Here is a 15,927-nt window from a genome sequence, read left to right as displayed (position 1 = left end):
AGCAAAAGAGCTATTACTAAAAGAGAGGGGAAGAAGGGCAGACAGGCTTTTGGCACCCGTCAGCTTCTATAACCAAAACCACTATCTCATGGAAATTAGGTGGCATGGACACTGCTGCTGTTCTCACCCTGAAGTGTTTTTGATTTTAAGAGGAATGATGATTGTCTGTTTGTCAATCTATGATTGTGTCTCAAAGGCCTCAGAGCCTGAATTGCCCACTATTGCGCAACTTATTTAACCTATTTATACTTGGTGGAAATTGTTATTTATGGAAAGTCTGTGATTGTGTGATTCTTGCACTAAAAGTGCAATTTGCAGTCAATAGTGATTTTATTTTTATGTTGATTAATTCTATTGCAAAGACATTACTTGAGCAGCATTGTTAAGACTGCATTTATTTTATAATACCATTTTTTGAAAAGCAATAATTATTACAACAATAATTTACTGTTTACAGTACTGTTAATTAATTATTTACATTGTTATACTGAATCTGCTGTTTAATTCATTAGTCTGATGAGCTGTGTTTTGAACACACATGACCAACAAGTGACAGGAACGAATATTTTGTGCTCATACAAAAATAAAAATAAAACATTTTGAATTATTTTTCCACAAACAATCATATATTCGTTCTGTTGCCGTTCGTAGGAGGCTGGGAAATATGCTGACACACTGTAAAGACAAAACTTAGAATCTGCAGTGATTGGCATGACTCATTTCTTTGTGGATTTATTCTCATAATTTCTTAAATTACAAATAAAAAAAGGAAAACATGGAATGAATGGTATATCCAAACATCGCTGTCACACATTCCAAACATAACACCGACAGATGATCCAGTCAACGGCACACATTTTCAAGAATGAAGTCTTGATTCCAGCTTGTTGATCCAAACATCTTCCGTCCATGCAGCAGACTCTCAATACATCTATACATCTGCATGTGTGGACATAAAGAGCATGGCTACACATGACATGTATTCATTATTTCTCTGATATTGGACAGTATGATTTATGGAGAGCGACGAAAGAAATAATGTCCTGGATTTCAATGACAGGTGGGTCACATGGCCTCGATGAGGGGAGGGCGCCGCTGTGTGGAGACGTTCTTTAGCCCCAAAGCAAACTACAGAAAAAAAAGTAAAAGGTTCAATGAACTCCCACAATTCATTTCCACATTGGACTTCCACAAATTGGACTTCCACAGTTCATCCAAGTGCTAATGTGTCATCACTGATAAGTTTACCAGGATGAATTTATTTCCAGTTACTCACTGTAAAATACATTACATTTGCCTTATTCAGCACACTACAGATGAAAATAGCTAACTTCTCTGTAAAAAAAAAAAATGCACAGGATTTACAGGAATTAGAGCTGAGTAAGAGAGGAATTTAACTAATTTCCATCATTATCAGGCAGAATGTAAAGGGACACAAAGGTCATGGTTGGTTCATAGTTCAGTACAGTGGGACGAAAACCATTAAAAACACAATGACAGATTTCACTTTGGGGCCAATTGTTGAATGAATGTGTACAGTTGATACTAGTACTATTCCACCACAAAAGGCAATACATCCCTTGGATGCAAAGCTGTGAAAACTCCCTTTAGCATCAAGCTAATTAATATCACAACACAGTGTATTTTACCTCAAAACTGTGGGCTCAGGCATTCCTGGATCTGCTCCTCGTTTGAAACCTTTAAATTAAAAGCATAAACAAGAGTTTAAGCATATTGGTTTACAAAAGAGCTAAAACAAAAGTGTGCCAGCAAAAAACAGAATAGTTTCACCAAAAAACCTGATAACAACTAGCTGCCATCATTATGTATGGTATCGCAACTGGCAGATAATGTATATAGTACAGCTCAGCAAATTACAATGCATGTCAGCAAGACAGCCCAGTTTGATAACCGCAGCATTCTTGCATCAGAGAGCTCTCACAACAACAAGGTCTTGAATATTACAATTTATAGAAAACGTCGATGTGATTCACAGCCACAAACACAGGAAAATGTTGCAATTTCCCTAATATTTTGAATGTAGCTTCATTGAAGAGTCATGGACTAAGTCGTCAATGATGCAACCGATTCCTAAGAAAAGACGAGAACTTTATCATTTAAAGTTCACTGTAAAATGTCAGGGAGGAGTCCCTTTCCCCAGAAGAGAGGCTGACGTGTCTGACCAAATATAAGAGATTAATTTAAACCTTCAAATCTTGAAAAAAAAAAAAGGAGGTAAGACAAGAGGGGAGGAAGTAGGATATCAGCGTTTGTATACTCAAACTAAAGTAGGAGAACATTCATTCACAAAGGGCAACTCCACCGGTTGTAAGGGCACACATACACACGTCTGAAATTCTGTCTCTATCGCAAAAAACAAATGTTTTTGACATATGAGGCATGCCTTGTTTCCAACTAGATGGGAACTTGCACTGTCTTCATTAATCATGTAGAAGACCATTCAAAACCTCTCTATCTCTCTCTCATGCTAGTCTTCTTTCTGAAAGCCTGGTATCTTAATAATCACACAGGTAAAGGTGCTACAGCTCGCTTTCAAGACGTCATAGGCAGTTTCATCATGCCCTCTGTGGATTCTCGAAGCAATGAAATCACATAATCACGACTTTCACTTCTGCACATTACACACTATTTTGACGTTACACACTTTACATGTGACACTTTATACTCCTTATTCAGTTTAAAGTATACAAGTTAATCCAACTACGTGGACGCTTTAACCAATGATACGCATGTAGACGATACAAACGAATCGTTGTATATCAATAACACTAAACTGGGTCTGGGATCCTTGTTGTGTTTGTAGCTCTATATGTTGTTTCTATAAATGGTGCCATCACAATCTAAAAAGAGCTAACGCTAACTCCTAGTTAGCTAGTGTGCTAACGCGAAGCTAAGTGGCTAACGCCAGAGAGGCAGATCCCCTCAGCCGTCTTCCCACTGCTCTTATCCGGATACTGACCGAGGTACAACACAGTGGGTATAAAACCCCATCGGATGACAAACTGGCCGCATTGGAACAGCTGCTGCAGCCGCTGCTTGGTTTCTTTGCTCAGTTTAGCCATGTGTTTATCCTAAACGGCGACGACGCGGTAAGTAACCACCAAGGGCAAGAAGGAGGAAGTGACGTCGGGCTGGTAACTAACGTCGTCCTTCGGTCGAAGGTCGCCATCCTGTGGACAGACAGGGAACTGCGTTCCGTTCAAACTGCGTTGAGCTGCTTTACTGAATTGTTCAGCCAAAATGACCCAAAATATGTCCCCATAACGGCATCTTATTCATAGAAAAAAATAGATAAAAGTTGCATGATTCTGCAGGCAGATGTACAGTAGCCTATATTTGATTATCTGTGGAGTATGGCATCCCCTCTTTTGAAGTGGATTCTGAATTTAAAACATGTTTTATGATGCTTTCCAGCAAAAATAATGGAACACAAGTGAAATATAGAAACACTTTATTTCGAGAAGTTGAATCAATGAGTTATCTTCAGACATAGAAAGGCCAATTTAAATCAACTTTAGTACAACAGTATGATGTACAACAAAAGCTTACCCATTCACATTATGTAAACCCACATACAGAAACACGATGATTGTTATGTTCCCACCAAGCTATGGACACTCGACAGCTCTAGTACACCGACAACAGAACACACTTTTGTTTGAGGGTGGGGCGGCTTGATTTAGTAAACCAAATGTAGCAGATGTGTGTAGTTTAATTCCTTAATTGGTAGAAGAGAATATCACCATGTCTTGTGACGTGATGATGTGATCAACAAGAAGGGACAAAGGAAACACATCACCAAAGTACTACAAACAGCTGGATTGGTGGGTGTATCAGAAAAGAGGAAAGATGCCGTGTTGCCCCCACATACACCTTCCCACTGGAGAACACGCACACAGTTACAGTTTTGGTCGATAGTTTACATCCCTAGTCTGGACTTTCAGATTATTTCACCTCTGTACAAGAAGTGGACTTCATGTCTGGGTGGTCAAAATCCATAGGGAGCAATAAATCACATCTCTCACAAGAAAATACCACAGTTGAGTCAGACCTCTCTTGTTCGTCATAAGAAAATACCAAAGTTGAAGCACAACTTGTTTGCTCTTTTAAGTGCAAAATTCAATACTTAAATCATTCACACCCATCATCCCCAAAGTCAAAATCCTCTACGTCATTTGTCAGAAGTATGGAGTTTTATTTTTGCCATTGAACAGCAATTCAGGAAGGTGCTAGAGGGAAGGACACAAATATTGCTTCTTCATCACAATGACAATACTCTGTGATTGTAAACAAAAGTAATTCTTAACATACTGGTTGATTATTAAACGGTCATTTGTGTTGTGTTGAGGAAGAAAGCTTTAAAAAGGAGCAAAACTGTAACTGTTGATAAACAAAGTGTGAATGAAAAAACACTGAATAGGAGAGATTTGTATTGCTATGGGAAGATGCATTATTTTAAGTAGTTGAAACATTTGTTTCAACTTGGAGAATCATACCTTGTTCATTGTATCAATCAGCAGCCTTTACTAAATACAATTGTACATACACACATCCAGTCAACACACTCAAGCATGCTTACACATACTCAACATCTGCCCTCTGGCAAACCTGCACAAGGTCAGGATGGATGTGTGGAAAAGCCATGCATGGCAACAAATGCCAATTAAAATACTTTCCAAAAACTTTTCCACACAGTTTTTTAGTAATAAGTTCCAAGTGCACCCAAATTTTCAGACAGGTTGCTCTGCGATGGAGTGCAGTTTTTTTTTTCCTGGCACGACTTCATTGTGCATTTCTCAGTGAAGCTGGAAGTGACATTCCTGACATCCGGCCTCCATCAGGCCCAGAGCAGGCGGCTTTACAGCACATAGAATCAGACATTGGGATGAAGCGAGGAGAGAACCAGCAGGAGTGTTTGTTCATGTGTTTATGATCTGCTGCAGTTGGCATGGCTTGGAGTTCCAGGTCACAGGTACAGGCTCACAGGATCAGAGGCGAGGGTTTAGGTTTTCAGGAGTCATACAGGGTTTAAAGGTCAGCGCCAAGGTGCACGCTGATGCTTGGAGAGCGCTGCTTGTGGTTTGGCGCCGGACTCAAGTACCCCAGTCCATCCTCCTGCAGGCTGCATGAGTAGCGGCCAACTTCAGAGGCGGTGTGGTTGCTGGAGGGAGGGGCGTGGTTGCTGGACGGAGGGGCGTTGCTGCCGGCCACCTGCTCGAAGGAACGTGAGAAGACGGCGCTGGCGGTGCGCGTCAGACTGGTGAGAGCTCCCGCCTTGGGCACCGATTGGCTGGAAGTGAGCGTCAGTCGCTTGACGGAGAGATCTGCGTTCTCGCTGGCGGCCCGGCCCATTGATAGAAGGCCCGCTTCCTTGTCCTTGCTGGTACGCCCGCCGAGCCGACACTTCTTCATGGCCTTGGCCCCCAGGTTCAACGTGGTAACACTGTTGCTAATTGTGATGGTAGGTGGGGTCATATCCTGCCCCATCCCGCCTGGCCACACCCCTTCATCCACCTCAGAAATATCCATCAGCTCATCCGGGGAACCCAGATCCACTGCGTCTGTGAGACAGACAGTCAGAGGGAAAAAAAACAAGCATTGAAATGAGAAACCGGAGCATGCAGATGCAAACATAACCGACTCTTCTGTCATCCAGCCCATCTGATCCAATCAAATCATTAACAAGCTTTAAAAGCAACATACAATATATTACATGTTTTGCATGTGGGCCACAATATGTAGGGCTGCATGACAGATGAGCTCTTTCACTGTCCAGCAGGTGGCGCATTCAAACTGTAACCTCAGCTAACAGGGACATCTTGCCACCTGACACGAGACATGCAAGTTCAGTATTTCAGCCCAGAACACAGGTTAGGTTAACCAGCAGCGCTGTGAGACAACAGCAAGAGGTTTATTGAGGCGTGCATGTTTTGTCCCAAAGGCAGGAGGACAGATTTTTAGAGCATAGGCCCTGGAAAGTCTACACAGTGAGTGTAGAGGAAGGAACGCTAGGAAAAGCCACAATGTAAACCCCGAATGCCCGTCATTACTAGATCTAAAGACATACACTCATATAAACATCTGTCCTGCTTTCTTCAAGGCAGACCTGTGTGAGTGGCCAACCACCCGCATATGCACAAATACACACTTTTGATCTGATGCTATCACTGTAACAGAACACCTGTAAACAGCTGGTTATCAGACAGATAGGCAGATCCTGTTAAAATCTTCCATGGTCAGATTTAGCCTGCTGTGAACTGTTCGGGAGTCAGATTCAAGTCAAAATGTAACGTTATGATTAACTTTTGCTTCAAATCACTCAAGACCTGCATATCTTTCCTCAGCTCATAGCTACCACTCAGAAGGAAGTCATCTGTTCCAGGTGCAACCCAGGAGTAATGTGTCGAGGCGTACCAAGGTGTGCTAAAGAGACACACAAGCTTACTGCTCTTTACAGTAAAACCCAGGAGTTACACCCCTAAACATTGTAAGCATACAATCATCTGATACTGGAACACAGCAAACAGCAAATATCTGGGCAATATGATTCAAGGTCATCTGGCCTTTTTGTTATCAGTGACCTGACCTCGAGCTTTAGTAGATATGAACAGTGCATACTAAGTTAATGAAGTCACGATCCTTATCGTTCTGTTATTATACGCTAAAGAAAACACAAATGGTATCCTCCTAAAGGCTCCACACTGATCTAAATTGGACCCACTTCATTCTGTGCAAAATAAAAACGTCACTTGTGCGATTCAGCCAAGCAAATTTCATTATTATGCATTTTGATTGGGTTATTGATCTGTTATTCAGTTAGATCTATAATAATAATAATTGGACTCAAGGAATCTCAGCAGGAGATCTTCGTGAGGAAGCTTCAGCCACAAAGGAGAGAGTAAATGAATGAGTGACGTCGGATTGACAGATGAGAGGAATAGTGCAATTAGGCAAAAAGAGGATGGTGGAGCCCAGCGCAAAAGGTAAAAGGGGAGGACATCATGCAGCTTTTCAGACCACGCCCCCACACACACGGTTACCTAGGTTACCCTGGAAGTGGTGCAGTGGGAAGGAGGGGCTGGACCTTAGTACTGGCTCCTCCCTGTGGAGGCCGACCCAGAACCCTCATTCTCCACCATTCGCCTCACAGACTTCTGCCTCCTGACCTCCTGACCCCGTGTGCCGGAATCATGACCACGGAGCTCCATGCTGACCTCGGAGGCGGCGCCCAACGGGTCGCTGTCGGGCTGAGCACGGCCGTCAGGGCGCGGCCGAAGGGAATCTCCGTTGGGCATTCGCTCGCCGCTCACACCTGTCACACTGATCTCGGGGATGGCCGCGCCCCCCACTGCAGCATCACTGTCTACACTCACCTCCTGGGACTCTGGTGGGGGAGGGGAGCATGGGGAGTGTAGCAGGACAATACGTAACAATACAACGCACATAGATGGACGGAAAGACATGTACCATGCACACATACATGAACAACAAAAAGCCGGCCGTGTGCACAGGCACACACAACCACATTAACACAAGACAAACAGAGGTAATCAATGTAATGGCAGAAAAATAAAAAGACAAAAATTATAAGTGATCAGAACATAACACATGGTCAAAGTACATGCAATATGGAGATGAATATGAACACAATAATGAAATGGAATCAAAAGCCATACAGACTCTCACTCAGGCCTCTACACATTAATTAATAGTTCATAGTTTTTTCCCCCAACCATCTGCTCATAACAAAAGCTTTACGCATAAACAAGCAGTTCGGCTACGGCAGGATGAGCAGGATCCATAACGTTACTATGGGGTGTTGGGCTTACGATGAAACCTGCTTATTAAACTAGCTGAAGTCTATAATTTCCCTGCTCTATCTGTACTTTATCTGCGGTTTAGAATTGAGAGAGCTGCTTTTCCCAAAGTGTTATTTGTTCTACAACCATCGAAATACTGTTAGATTTCTTTGCAACTGAGCTGTAACACAACGTATTTAAAACAACAGTGAACACACTGCAGCTGATCTGTATTATGGTATAAATACACTATTTGCTGGTTTCCTATTTTCTCCTATCTGTCAAATTGGACAGAAAGTCATGGTTTTGAATGAGGTGCTCTGAAGGAGGTAGTTGTCTGATGACAACAACAACACTAAAGTACACAGTGACTGAAGGGCGTGAAATGGTAGGGTGAGTGAATAATGAAGAGATCTGAACATCGTGCTCTCTCCTTTGGTGTGGATTTGTTCTTCAGTCAAACAATTACATTTGCAATAACCCGTAAAACTGTGATTACAAAATGTGGAAAGTGTATGAGAGCTCTTCTCTCTACAACTCAATCAGCTGTTCAGTCTCACCGTGTCTCTTCCAGCGGTGTCCCCTGATAGAGAGGGAAGTAACAGCATTTCGGGAGATCCTGGAGGAGGTGGGCGTGATCTCCACCTGGATGCTCCGTGCACCCTCCTTGTTGTTGCTCTTCAGTGCAGCGCCGTGCAGTGACGACTTGGTGGCATTACCAACCTGAGGAGAAGTAAACACAAATATTACTCCTTCAGAGGTTGCCAGAGTTTCCTAGAAGGAGAAGCAGCTTTTATTACTCAAGGTGGTAATTCTGTGACTTGGTCTCCTGTTGTGCTACTGTGATGACACCACAACAATTACTGCTGACAGAGTTATGTTGATATGACAGCTTTTATAACACAAAAATCAAAAAAATGTCTTCTTTAGGTTAAGGTCAAGTTACTTTATTTGTACCCGTATGGACTTAGTTTGCAATAGAAAGGAAGCGAGTCATCTTGACACACATTACAACAACACAGACTACAAGACAAACATGAGGACAAAAGTACACAAAACTACAGATCAGTGCACTGTTATGATTATAATTTAAGTGGAGAGGTAATCACTTCCTGTAGTAGAGAAAACAATCAAATGATGCTGTACAGTTTTTATGTTGCTTATTGTTTCTAAAAACACTGACGATCACTACAAACAAACTCAATGGGCATGTTTAGATTTATAACTGGCAGCAATGTGTCTCAGGGCCAGATTGCATTGGCATGCAATACAAAACCATACTAAAAGTTACACTCTTCATTATGTCCATAGTAAGATCCCGGTGTAAGTTATTTTTGTGGTAGAATAAAATATGTGAAAAGAGATTTATCTGTTTTTGTAATTACCAATTACAAAATTACCAATATTAAAAGATCTTATAAGTTAGATTTGAAACATTATTTACTGCAACAAAACTGTTTTGTTTCAATTCTAACTATTTACAAAACTGCAAATGGAACAAGTTCAATTATGGAAAAAGATCCAAGTGTAAAGGCACTGGCCCAACACACAAGAAGTGTAAGAGCAGTCTTATATCACAAAGACACGTTTTTCTCTCAAGATCAATAATCCGATTTCTACCAGATGTATGCATAAACCTAAAAGCTTAGTACGGATTGACTGAGTTACACAGACTGGTGATATAAGAAAAACAGAACGGCTTTGTATTTTGCTTTATAAAAACACTATTTAACAAGTCTTTGTATAATGACTAACTCTACTGTTGCTGGATATTCTCAAGTGGCATTAATGATTATGTAACAGTTGAGTACGTAACGTGAGGTAGAGGGCGTCATAATCACAATACAACTTGTCTTTTGTTTGTGAGGCTGCAACACATTGGTCTCATGAGGGCACGTCAACAAGCTTTAGATAGCAGGTGTGTTCCTCCGCAGCAAGAAAACACTCAAAATAACCACGAGACGGAACGTTGATATCTGAACATTTCTACACAAGGGTGCATGTGTTTATGGTTTGTGTCTATATTTTAAAAACATCTTTTCAAACCCCATCAGCCTTCTTATTAATGTGAATCCAAAGGTTGTGTGTTTTGATTGTTGTACACCTTAACTTGTGTAGTAATACTGTGGGCTTAGGTTCAATCCTCTCCTCCCTGGGCCTCAAGGATTATGGCTTAACTGAGCAGAGTGAAAAGCATGTAAATAATCTAGCGGGATTACATTCTGCTTGCGCAGTCTCTGGAGGGAGGGGGGCGGGGGGGTCAGGAGAGGAGAGAGAGAGAGAGAGAGAGAGAGAGAGAGAGAGAGAGAGAGAGAGACAATGCAGCATAGTGTGCTGTGCATGAATCAAACCACATGCGAGTATTTGCGTCTAAATCACATGCGCGCTCTCTCCCTCTCTCACACACACACACACACACACACACACACACACACACACACACACACACACACACACACACACACACACACACACACACACACACACGGAAAAAAACTAAAATGATTACACCCACCAATAAAGCTTCAGGGAACAACTCCAGCTGGGCCCGATACAGAACGTCATCCAGCGCTTTGGATCCCAGTTCAACCTCCCCATTACACCTATACACAAAGACAATCATTGAAAATACACACAACACATGCAGATTTGATTTTTGTTTATCTGGTGCACAAGGACACATTCACGCCTGTAGGTGAGACACAGTCCTACCAATGGTGTCTCACTATTCCATTGATCAACAGATGGTGGGAACAAGATATGTCCTTGCAGCAAAGTACAAGCAAAGACAGGGAAGAAGACGACTGCACGCTTGTAAACATGGATATAAACACTGCTGCCTTCAAAATACTTTCTTGCAAATGTTTTATGAGTAAGGAAATAGTTTGAGAGACCTAAAATATATACACACAATGTGTTTTGGTGACTAAAGCTGAGCGCAAAGATAACTTGTTTGTTTACAAGGAACTCCACAGGGCACAGATTGTAGTTTTATTTTATTTTAACTGCTTGTTATATTGTGCAAAAGATCATTTGAGAAATGCAACACAGCAGCAGGTATGAAATAAAATGATCGCCACCAATCAAACAAGGTCACATGGAGCAGATTTTAAGAAAACACTTAAAATGTCAGACATGAAAAGATAAAGCTGATCAGTTTGGGTCTGTGTTGGTCTGGTAGTTTGTGCAGGCACGTGTGTACACTCACAATGCGTAGTGTATCCCTGTGATGAGCTGAACCAGGAACTCTGACGTGACGGTCAGCCGTGTGCTAATGCCTTTGTAGCGCCGCACCTGTTGCCGCGGGTAACCACATATACACACCCTAGAGGACAGCAAATGAAAACACAACAGCGAGGCTTGTATCAGAGTAACAGGGATGATTAAATCAGGGGAACCACTCCACTGAGCCACTTGGCTGCAGCTCTATGAAGGCAATTTACTTCCTGGCAAAGTCTATAAGAGGATCAGTTAAGTGCTTGTTGAACAGTGTTCGTGTGTGTTGCCATATTCAAGTAGCCTCCTCCAAAACATTGACAATCAAGAAATGACACAATGATCCTCACTATATAGTATTACATTGGTGTGTGTGTGTCCTTATAATGTTCTTAAGTCCTCATGACGAAGTGTGCGTGTGTGTTCTTTACCTGGAGCTGAGCTGGCAGAGGGACTGGAGGGAGGTGGAGGTCATGTAGCTGAGAGCAGCATTGTAGCACAGCAGCAGGAAGGTCAGCACGTCAAATCTAAACAACACAAACAAACCCCTTAAAATAGTCTACATTACACGACAACATTTGAAACTTATTAGATCAATCCATTCCATCTATATTGGAGATACATACCGTGAAAGATTACAAAAGCAGTACTTCACTTCCAGCAGAATCAGAGTTAATCTTTTTTATTCTTTGCATTCCTCGTCAAACCCTGACATCTCCAGTACTCTACCCACAGTTCAACCCAACTGCTACTCCCACTTCTGAGAGTTGGGTGTGTTATGCTACAGGTCTGATGAGACCTCATATTTCTAAGTTCATAGCTACAATTTGTCAAACTCCAGGTCTTCAGTCTCAACCAACACTGAATCGAGTGACATCACTTGGAGACATTTTATTAGATTTTTTAGCTGCCTCAGAATTCTTTCTTCCACATAGGAAGTAGTTTTCTCAAAGACCTTTTTCACAAATTGTAATTTTTAAAAAGGGCTACTGCCCTGATTTTTTTTTAAGACATCATTCAGTGAAAGATACAACATGCACAACTCGGGGGGATGAGTGGTCGTCCCGTAACCACAAAGTAGTCGGTTCGAATCCCAGTCCCTCCCTAGTTCACATGTCAAAGTGTCCCTGAGCAAGACACTTAACCCATAGCTGCTCCCAGGACGCCTCTCACTCCTAAATCAAGGATGGTCAAATGCAGAGAATAATTTGCCCAAGGGGATTAATAAAAGGATTATTTCTTTCTACTCTATTTTCTACTGCTATTAGAATAAGATAAAAGTATCTCTGCTTGATGTTAAAACACAGCCCAACTTGTTTTGTCACATAAAAATGAATCTTCATAAAAAACTTTTTTTCATCCAATTAGTCTTGAATGCAAGAAAGCAGAGACGAGTGTCATGGGCCACCACTGAAGCTAGTGCAGAAAATAATTGGCCCTGGCAGCAGCGAAACTCTGTCACTACATAAGTCTGAGGACAAGAGTCACTGAAACCACATTTAATGAGTCTGTCAGGCAAAGGCTGCTTTCAAACCTAACCAGTATGGTTCGGTTAAAGCAAACTCAGGGCCGTTTGCATGGCTAGTACGGTTTATTGAGGCTGGGGGGGAGGGGGGGGGAACTGTCAATCAAATCCTGATGCGGACGTAGCAATACATGCACACAGCTTTATATTGTCACAAAAGAAGAAAAAATTAATTTCTTGGCAAGATGTTGCATGGATTACTTCAAAAGCAACAAAACAAAAACAAACAACTACAAGTATCTGATTTGGCCACTGAATTTCCGAGTGCTCCTTTGTTAGACTGTCCGTCCTCCTTCGTTTGTGTTTCTATTTTGGGTTGTGTGTTTGCTGCCAATTCTAAGAAGGCGGACTGGCAGCTTACTACCGGGAAAGCCACTTTAAAAACGTGCACAACCTCCAGCCTGCGGACACGTCACCATCCAGACTTTAAAATCAGTTTGCCCATCAAGCCTTGTTACCTGTTTTGTGCTGTAAAGGTTTCTCTCTGGAGGTGTGGTCCGCTGTACACCACCCTGCTCAGCCCGTGATTGGCTAAAGCCCCCTCTGTAAGAGCAATGGAGCCGATAGCTGAGGGCTGGAGGAAAATTAAGTTGTTAAACTGAACATTTCTGCAAAAGCCAATTAAAAGAGCTGAGGGCATTTATGTGTGTTTCTCACCTCATGGTACACTGATGGTTTGGAGAGGGAAGGGACAGTAAAAGATAATACTTTACTTTGTCCATCTTTATCAACTATTTCCTGTGAAAGAGAAAGACAGGAAGACATTGAGAAAATATTTCTTTGGGTGAAAAAAAACTGACTTATTTTTCTGTGTGTGCCCTAAACCTCGAAAGAGTGTGTGCTTATCTCTCCAAGCACACTCATCTGTTATATGTGGGTGTTTGTGTGTGGACTTTAGGGTCTCCGTTCCTCTGCTAGTGTGTGTTTGCTTACTTGTGTGTATATATCGTGTGAGCACACACACACACACACACACACACACACACACACACACACACACACACACACACACACAGACAGACACACTCCCACACTAACCCCAGGGTTTTCCAGTCCCCTGTGTGCATTTTAATGTCAAATAGATTAATAGGAGCCAGCCAGTGAGTTGAGTGACAGCTGACCTATTCTGCTATTCAGAGAGGAAGTTAGGGGACACTGCACTTAGCTGATGGGTAGAACATTGAGAGATAAAAATGGATGAAAATAGGACTCACCACACTTTAATAATGACTAGTGCTGACATCTCTGTGGGAAGCTTAAGGGGCATTTGCAAGGACCAACCATTCCATTAAGTGAATTACCAAAGTCACCATATTTAAATTCCTCTACTTCTTACCCATATTTCATGTCACATAGCTGTCTAACAAGCAGAAAGTGCATAAAGGAATCACATAACCCAGTTCCAGAGTTCCACCTGCTTCTAAAACTGCAGGATTGCACCCATTATTTATGATTAAGGACCTTTTCTTGGTGTTTTTCCTTTCCTTTTACTTCACACTGGGAACATTGCATTGTTATTAACAAGAACAGCTCTCCTTTACTGGTAATAAGTAACAGCTGTGACATAAGAATGTTGCATTAAAAATGTACACACACACAAACACACACAGCGACTTCATCCACTCCCCTACCAGGTTGTAAATGCCCAGCAGCAGGGCCTCGATGCAGCCGGACGTGTGAGGGTCTCTTGCTGCACTGACGGACAGGAGGCTCCACAGGAGCTCTGGCAGGAACTGTAGTGTGAAACGCTGCAGCTGCGGCTCGCCGCTTCGATAAAACTCAAATAACTGGTGACACACTGGCTCGAGCAACTAGGGAGGACAGCAAGCCAAAAACATGGGCACATGGTTTCATCCTGACATCGGTCTACAAAAATCTGCAGACAGCAACTGGTACTGTTAACTGAAATACATTAGGCATCTATGTATAATAAGTAATGGCAATATGAAGCACAACAGGATATACAGTGGGTTGGAATGAAAATCAAATAGGACATTAGAACATGAGATAATCAAGGGTGTGTCAAAATACTAAAATGGAGTTAGGATTTACAAGGGATAATACAAATATTGAAGTGTGTGCACATACATCGCTGTAGTTCTCTCGGAGGACCTTGTAGAGTGCAGGGACAAGGGCACCTTTGTCTTTCAGTGAGGCAGCATAGGTGGACACGGCACTATCCGGGAGGGTCTGAAACACGTACGCGCACGAACACACACACAAACACACACACAAACACACACACGAACACACACATACACACACACACGCCTGAAGTTAAAACACTAACTAACTTGCTAATATTCTAAGAATAAACAGCATGACAAGATGAGAAGTGAGTACTGAATAACCTAAACTTGAGTTGACACTTTTGAGTCACATCAAGAAGCAGAAACCTGCCCGATGTTGTGGCTACAGATGAAGGAGAGTAAAGTATAAGCAACATCGCAATGCATTATGTTTGAACAATATTTTTAAAGGCCAGTGATCATGTCTATAGAAGCTGTCAGTCACATCAATCTGGTTACATTTAGAGGTCAGAGAGAGAGGATGGCAGGTTGGTCCTTACAGGAGAATACTTTGTGCTCCTTTATTGTCACACCTCACTGAGTCTTAGCTTTGGGAGCAGTCACGTATTGATGAGTGCTCATGTTTGAATAGGAGCATATAATTTGTCTGAGAATGAAGCACTTCAGAGTACATTTGTTTATGTGTTTGGAAGAAACCTTGCAATAATAAAGCAGCAGCAGAGAATGACTTGCACACTAATCAGGGTTATTACGTGCTTGCTGTTGCTAAAGCGGTACCTTAAATTCTGACAGCCATTCCTCCACCACTCCTTGGTCCATAGCCAACATGTTCCCTCATCTGCAGTGGAGTCACCTCTAGCTGCAAAACAGAGAAAAAATACTACATAAACACACACTCTCTGCATAGTTATTGACACACAGCAAATTTATAGTGAACTTGCAAGCATGTTCGCAAGCACACACAGCTTCTTGCATGTTTGCCAGCCCTCCTATATTTGGTTTCTGGATAAAAATATTCTATTACAAACAGCAAACAATGCCACGGCAGTATTGAATAGTGACTGTACATGCTGCAGGCATCAATTCAATACTCCAAAGAAGCACATGGCTCTCCTTCCCTCTTGCTCTTCTGTTTCCCTCTCATTCCTCTCCAGACACACACCTCTGTAGCAAGTACCGAACCTATTCTCAACCCAGGCTCTTGAATAGAAAAACCACCCACACAGAGAAGCCTGTTGGCTTCATTGTGGAAACACTGAAGAGAAATAAACACTGCAAAGCAGAATTTAGATGCTTATTGAACAGGTTGTTTCTAGGTCTTTAACCAGAGACGGAC

At 42.1% G+C, this 15,927-nt stretch overlaps 3 protein-coding genes across 6 annotated transcripts in view; 1 reads left to right on the top strand and 2 right to left on the bottom strand.

Annotated features, from left to right (window-relative positions):
• il6 (interleukin 6 (interferon, beta 2)) overlaps positions 1–72 on the top strand; it is a 1,618-nt gene extending 1,546 nt beyond the window's left edge. Inside the window, exon 5 of the mRNA XM_068576033.1 lies at positions 1–72. This exon is cut by the window's left edge and continues 141 nt beyond it. Coding sequence (XP_068432134.1) covers positions 1–72 — 72 coding nt within the window.
• A 293-nt stretch (positions 73–365) lies between these two features.
• tomm7 (translocase of outer mitochondrial membrane 7 homolog (yeast)) lies at positions 366–3,140 on the bottom strand. The gene is made up of 3 exons (XM_068575842.1): positions 2,981–3,140; positions 1,650–1,698; positions 366–1,128 (listed from the first exon to the last, which is right to left on the bottom strand). The coding sequence occupies exons 1-3, from the start codon at positions 3,081–3,083 to the stop codon at positions 1,113–1,115; spliced, it is 168 nt and encodes a 55-aa protein (XP_068431943.1). The 5' UTR covers positions 3,084–3,140; the 3' UTR covers positions 366–1,112.
• Positions 3,141–3,455: 315 nt separating this feature from the next.
• The window catches only part of hycc1 (hyccin PI4KA lipid kinase complex subunit 1), an 18,584-nt gene continuing 6,112 nt past the window's right edge, over positions 3,456–15,927 (bottom strand). Inside the window, exons 2-12 of one of the 4 annotated variants that reach the window (XM_068575912.1) lie at positions 15,369–15,450; positions 14,650–14,751; positions 14,193–14,372; positions 13,219–13,299; positions 13,020–13,135; positions 11,468–11,563; positions 11,029–11,145; positions 10,336–10,423; positions 8,381–8,543; positions 7,188–7,405; positions 5,409–5,582 (exon numbers count right to left, since the gene is read on the bottom strand). In XM_068575912.1, the coding sequence (XP_068432013.1) occupies positions 5,550–5,582; positions 7,188–7,405; positions 8,381–8,543; positions 10,336–10,423; positions 11,029–11,145; positions 11,468–11,563; positions 13,020–13,135; positions 13,219–13,299; positions 14,193–14,372; positions 14,650–14,751; positions 15,369–15,419 (1,245 nt within the window). In that variant the 5' untranslated portion in view covers positions 15,420–15,450 and the 3' untranslated portion in view covers positions 5,409–5,549. Of the gene's footprint in view, positions 5,583–7,061; positions 7,406–8,380; positions 8,544–10,335; positions 10,424–11,028; positions 11,146–11,467; positions 11,564–13,019; positions 13,136–13,218; positions 13,300–14,192; positions 14,373–14,649; positions 14,752–15,368; positions 15,451–15,927 lie in introns of all 4 variants that reach the window. The other 3 variants (XM_068575910.1, XM_068575911.1, XM_068575909.1) reach the window with 3 other exon arrangements.

The sequence above is a fragment of the Clinocottus analis genome, unplaced genomic scaffold (genome assembly GCF_023055335.1).
Source record: "Clinocottus analis isolate CAN_PGR_092001 unplaced genomic scaffold, fCliAna1.0.p SCAF_14, whole genome shotgun sequence".
NCBI classification, from domain to species: domain Eukaryota; kingdom Metazoa; phylum Chordata; class Actinopteri; order Perciformes; family Cottidae; genus Clinocottus; species Clinocottus analis.
This window is presented reverse-complemented; position numbering and strand designations above follow the sequence as displayed.

What these genes read in the sequence shown, in the direction of transcription:
- tomm7 (XM_068575842.1), bottom strand. Translation starts at nt 3,083, where the DNA reads ATGGCTAAACTGAGCAAAGAAACCAAGCAGCGGCTGCAGCAGCTGTTC. An exon ending in ACCCACTGTGTTGTACCTCG is followed by an intron (nt 1,699 to 2,980) that starts GTCAGTATCCGG and finishes TTTAATTTAAAG; the next exon opens with GTTTCAAACGAGGAGCAGAT.